At 44.6% G+C, this 6,164-nt stretch overlaps 1 protein-coding gene across 1 annotated transcript; it reads right to left on the reverse strand.

The window, feature by feature from the left end:
* Positions 1 to 273: 273 nt before the first annotated feature.
* LOC103646227 (pentatricopeptide repeat-containing protein At3g09040, mitochondrial) lies at positions 274 to 3,747 on the reverse strand. The gene has a single exon (XM_008670956.3). The coding sequence runs from the start codon at positions 3,716 to 3,718 to the stop codon at positions 578 to 580; it is 3,141 nt and encodes a 1,046-aa protein (XP_008669178.1). The 5' UTR covers positions 3,719 to 3,747; the 3' UTR covers positions 274 to 577.
* Between the last annotated feature and the right edge of the window lie 2,417 nt (positions 3,748 to 6,164).

Genomic DNA, 6,164 nt, shown 5'->3' on the forward strand with positions numbered 1-6,164 from the left:
TGCGTAAAGTGGATTTGCCCTCGTCGTTAGTTTGTGTATATTAAAGGCATCCAGTTTAGGAACTAAGATGTTTGTTGTAGTATATATTGCAACTTCTACTTTTTATGAAAAAATAAAAGATGATTTCAAGGACGTGGACTCTATTGCGAGAAGCTTTGACTATATAGGGTCGGACGTATAAGTTTTGCAGGAATAAATGCACAAAAAGTGACTAGGAGCATGATGTAAGCTGCACAATTCGAGCAAGAAGCCATCACAAGCTGACGATGAACAAGAGGAGACGCGCGAATGCGCGATGTAAATCTCGTTCAAGCGGGATGCCACTGCCATGAGCGAAGTGCCCAGTTTTCCTTGTCGTTCTCGAGAGAATTTTTCGTGCAATAAGACATGAACCAACTCATCAACCAATTTGGTGAGATGTGATAAAAGCCTAAATCCTTAATTTATGAGTAATTGTATTACTTATACTATGCAAGGGTACCAAATTCCTCACCTAAATAACCAGACATCTTTCTATTACAGTAGAAGATCAATCTAGGCCCTTGATTATTTAGCATGATATATTAGTTAAACAGGGTCATTGTCCCTCAAGTAAGCATTCCTTGATTCTGCCATCTTTATTCATCATTCCAGTTAGATCATCAAGCATTTTGTAGATGCTCAGAGCGTCCGGATGATGTGTGTCCTGTACAACAAATACGCTTTGTTTGTTCCCCACTGTGATCCAACTACACCCTGGAAATTTCATCACCCCTTTTTCTCGCATTGCTTCTCTGGCTACTTTGGCTTCAACCCAGTTACCAGCCGCAGCATGTAAGCTTGAAAGGAACACGTACGTGGATGAGCTTTGTGGTTCCATCTCAACAAGTTTCTTTGCTGCAACTTTCCCTCTCTCTTCATCCTTGTGCATTTGACATGCTGCAAGGTATGTAGCCCAGATCACACCATCAGCTCTGAATGGTAACTGGTCAATAACTTCTTGAGCCTTTTGAAGGTGACCACCACGCCCAAGTAGATCGATGAGACATGCATAGTGATCTACTCTGGGTACTATACCATAAACTTGGCTCATAGAATCGAAGAAATGTAAGCCTTCGGAAATTAAACCAGCATGGCTACAAGCAATCAGAACACCAAGGAGTGTGACATCATCAGGCTTTATTTGTGATTCTTGCATCTTCTGGAAGAGAAGAAGTGCCTCATTTGCATAACCATTTTTCGCAAAACCAACAATCATGGAGTTCCATGGCATTATATTTTGCCTGTTTTTCAATTCCTTGAAGATTTCAAAGGAAGAAATAACATCCCCACACTTGGAGTACATGTCCATGAGGGCACTGGTTGCAGTTTCATAGGAAACAAAACCAGATTTTACAATGAGGCCATGTATCTCTTTTCCATCTGTAAGAGCTGCCATCTCAGAACAAGCTTTCAGAACACTAGTGAATGTGGCCTCATCTGAACGAACATCATAACTGCGCATTCTCCAAAACATCACCAAAGATTGAACACTGTAACCATTTTGAGCATACCCTGAAATAGTAGCTGTCCACTCAACCAGGTTTTTGTGATCTGGCACCTCCTCTAAGAGTTTGTTTGCATCCTCAAGCAATTTGCACTTCAAATATATTCCAACCAGAGAGATGCCAAGTGAAGTATCCTGATTCAAAATAGCAGATTTCAGTGTGTAACAATGGACTTGTTTACCAATTACTGAACTGACAGGTCTAGTACACCCCGAAAGAATGCTTGTAAATGTGAAGTTAGACGGCTTGAAACCATCTTTTAGCACTTGCTGAAATAACTCTATGGCTTCATCTTCTCTATTGTTCTGCACAAGACCTGTAATTAGCGCATTTATTGGAACTATGCTGCTTGCGTCTACATGTGCCAAAACCTTCCTAGAAGATTCTACATCTCCAAACTTTGAATACAGGTCAATCAGAGAGCTGCCAACAGCATGGTTTGAGCAGACATTGTACTTGATAGATGCGGAATGAATCTGCTTTCCAGTCTCAATAGCCCAAATGTTGGAACAGGCATTAATTGCAGTTGCAAAAGAAACCTCATCTAGTGCTATACCATAGAACTTCATCCTTTTAAGCATATTGATAGCTTCTCCCTCCTCTTCATTATGTGCAAGTCCAACTATAAGAGCATTCCAGGATACGCTATCCTTAACTGGAATGAGACTGAATAGTGCTTTTGCAACGTCAATTGCTCCAAGTTTTGAGTACATATCTAGCATTGCATTAGCAACAAACAAGTCTGCATCCATGCCGTTCTTGATTGTTATACAGTGTACCTGCCTACCTAAATCAAGTGAATACAAGTTAATGCACGCGCCAAGGACACTCACAAATGTAAAATCATCAGCCTCAAGATCAGCTCTCCTCATATACTGAAACATCTGAATGGTCTCTTCTTGGAGCTCATTTTGAACAAACCCATAAAGGATAGCATTCCACATCACAATGTTCTTTTCAGTGGAGAAGTCAAACACCTTCTTTGCATCAGAGATGCAGCCATGTTTCACATACAGGTTGATGAGTGAACTGCCCACAAAAACATTTGCATCTAAGCCATGCTTTACTGCCGTTGCATGTATCTGCCGACCTTCATCAAACGCTGTCATGTTGGCTGCTGCACTTAGAATGCTCGCAAAAGTGGACCTAGTTGGCATCAATCCCTGTTTCTTCATATCCTTATATAGGCCAAACACTTCACTGTCAAGACCACTTTGTGAGTAACTTGCGATGACAGCATTCCAAGCAACCGTGCTCGTCATCCGTATCCTCTTCAGTAGAGTTCTAGCGTCGCCCAATCTGCCCATGCTTGCAAGAGTGGAAATGATGGTAACACACGTTACCTGGTCTGGGACAGAACCCATCTTCTCCATCCTGGAAAACAAAGCTAGCGCTTGCTGGTAGCGTCCAACCCGATGGTAGCCCGCAATCATGCTTGTCCAGCATATTGTGTCAGGGCAAGCAATCCCATCAAACATCCTCCTTGCATCGTCGACCTCGCCGCATTTGGCATACATGTCCACCAGACCCGCCTGACAGAAGACACTCGAGCAGAACCCGCTCTTCAGCACGTCACAATGCACCTGCCTGCCGTGCTCGAGGGCACCCAGCCGCGAACACGCGGACAGAACCACCGCAATGCCAAACTGGTCCGGCGTGCTACCAATGGAACACCTGATACGCTGGAACGCATCGAGAACATCCCGAGGGGACCCTGACCGAGCGTGGCAGGACAGCACCGAGCTCGCCGCCGCGCTTGACGCTGGAGCCCCGGTGCAGCAGGCCAGCGCGCGCCAGGCGTAGCCCACGCGGCCGGACCTGCCGTACAGGTCGACGAGCGCGTCGCCGAGGCGACCCCGGAGGGGCAGGCCGAGGCGCAAGATCCGTGCGTGCAGGACCCCGCATGCCCGCGCCTGATGGGTTCGGTGAAGACCTGCGTCGAACGGGTGGTGGGCGTGTCGGCACTCCCGGGAGAGCGACGCGAGGAGGGTAGTGTAGTAGGTCGTGGGGTGGAGCTCACCCGCCGCCTTCGAAGTTGCCGGAAAGAAGCGGAGAGGATGCTGCTCGGGCCACGGCTTAGGCGCAGCGCGGACGAGGGCGGCGGAAGCGGAATGCATGTGCGCACGGCCGCGGCCGCCGCATGTGCCGTCCGTTCGGTTTTTGAGTGGTTGACGGGAGAATTTTGCAAACATGGCACCGCCTACGACTGGCTTCAGACATTTGGCATCATCATCACGGCAATTAAAATCGTGGCATTATAATCCTTCACGGTTTAAACATTTAGCATCTATCTCGCTTAATGGTCATTAGCACATTTGCTCTTCTCTTCGTGCCCTCGCGCCGTTACTCCGCTGGGCGCCGTCATCCTCTGACGTTCTTTATTCTCTTCCACGGTCACGCTGCTCTTCTTCAGTCTCTTCTGTTCTTTCACTGGCCGTCGTCTTCCTCCCTCCTTCCTCCCTCGGCTCTGTTCGTCGCTGGATCCGCCTTCCTCCCCTGTCCTTCACCGGATCTCGCCCTTCCCCCGCTGAGCAGGTCCCCCCCCAGGCAGATCCAGCGCCTGTGGTCCATTGCCGTCCCGCCGACGCTGGTGAGGTCTCTTACTTCTGTAACCCTAGGGTTTGCAGACTAGGCGGCCGTCATGGAACCTGTCGCGGAGCTATGTGCCTAGAAGCTGTCCGCGACCGTTGATGTAGCCCGTGACACAATAAATGCTTCTGTTACTGCTTGTATGATTGCTGGTGATTATTGTGCCACATTTTCCTTAGGTAACGATGTGGTTTTACTCTTGATGTTCTTGAATCCGCTGTGGCGGCGGAAAAAAGTGTTATGCGTTCTTACAAACAGGCGAGTGCAGCCGTCGTTTGTGCTAAGGAGACAATGGCCAAATACTATGAGGTTTGTATTCTCAAACTATTACTGAGCCAGGCAATGCTTGAGATATTTTTGGCATGTGATTTCTTTTACAGTTGAAGTGAGGAAATGTGAGGTGATATAATTGTTTAGCCCTGTGATTGAATTGTAGAAAGCTGATTGCAGTTTTCAGGCTTCTGATTATTTGAGATGATCAAGTTGCTTAGCCCTGTGATATTTTCTTTGAAAATAGTGAACTGTATACTATACTTATTCTTTTTATGCTGAAAAATAACTGAGGTCAATTGGCTGTTTGTGATGACAGTTGAAGTGAGGTCATGGTTGCAAAATTCTATGTTTGATGTTGTTTCATTGAAAAAATTGACCTGAGGCTTGTGTTAATGTAAGATGATCTACTTGCTTAGCCCTATGATGTTTTCTTTCAAAATAGTGAACTGTATACTACACTTGGTTTTGTTTCCTGAAAAAATACTGAGGGCATATAGCTGTTTGGAGGATTCAGATTATTGGCAGTATGGCTATTTGTCTGAAAACAGCACTGTGATGATATGTGGCAGTTTGAGGGCATATGTGCTGACCCTAAACCCTGAGTTCAGGGTATGTGCCTGTTTGTTCAGTTGAGGGCATATGGCTGTCTTCTTCAGTTATGAGTTCACTTTGGTAGTTTCCCTATGATGTTTTCTTTGAAATATTAGAACTGTGAACTACATATGATGTTTTTTAGCACAAACTGAGGCATATGGCTGTCTTGTTCAGTTATCAGTTCACTTTGGAAGTATGGCTATGGCTGTTTCAGCCTATTTGCTGCTGTGTTGTTGTGACCCTCAACCCTCAGTTCATGGAGATTTCTCCAGTTCATGTTCACAGCTGCCTGTTTGTTCAGTTGTCAGTTGCCCTATGATGATATTTTTGAAATTTTAGAACTGTATACTACATATGATGTTTTTTTCAAAACCTGAGGGCATATGGATGTCTCAGCCTGTTTGATTCAGTTGAGAGTATGTGCCTGTTTGTTCAGTTGTTAGTTCCACTACCTCCTCATAGGGCTGTCCATAGTCTGATGTTATTTTTTTGCAGGTGAACCAAAAACTTGCGCATGCACTCAGATATGCCATGTCTCAAATGAGTGATACAGCTAAGAAACTACAAGATACTGCCTCTTTGTGCTACACGGATGAAGATGTTGTAGATGGTTTCATGATGACTCAAGTAGCTCGTTCAATGGACGAGTTAGCTAAAATGCTAGAAGTAACTTCAATTGACTGCCAGGTTTCGATGCTAAGTGGGGGCTTAGTTACAATGAGATCTAGGATAGATCGGTGTAACATTGTCTTGTGTAGTTCTTTTGTAATGAGTTCAGTTAGATGAACTAGTATTGTAATGCGTGAGTTGCAAATTGTAAGACATCATGAACTACTTGTTGGTTCTTATCTTCTATGAAATGCTATGAAGTACCTGTTATGACTACTTGTTGGTTCATATTTTTTATGTCTTCTCTAATTGGGTTCTATTTTGTGATATTTTTATAACTAAGAGAGGTCATGACAAAATTTTTAACTAGAACAAATGCCACAACAAAGAGAGGTCATGACAAAATTTTAACTAGAACAAATGCCACAATGAAGAGAGGTCATGACAAAATTTTAACTAGAACAAATGCCACAATGTCATACAGATGCCATAATGTCATACAAATGCCATAATGTCATACAGATGCCAAAGTACGATACAAATGTCACAGAAATACCATAGTTCCATACACAC

The sequence above is a fragment of the Zea mays genome, chromosome 2 (assembly GCF_902167145.1).
Source record: "Zea mays cultivar B73 chromosome 2, Zm-B73-REFERENCE-NAM-5.0, whole genome shotgun sequence".
NCBI classification, from domain to species: Eukaryota; Viridiplantae; Streptophyta; class Magnoliopsida; order Poales; family Poaceae; genus Zea; species Zea mays.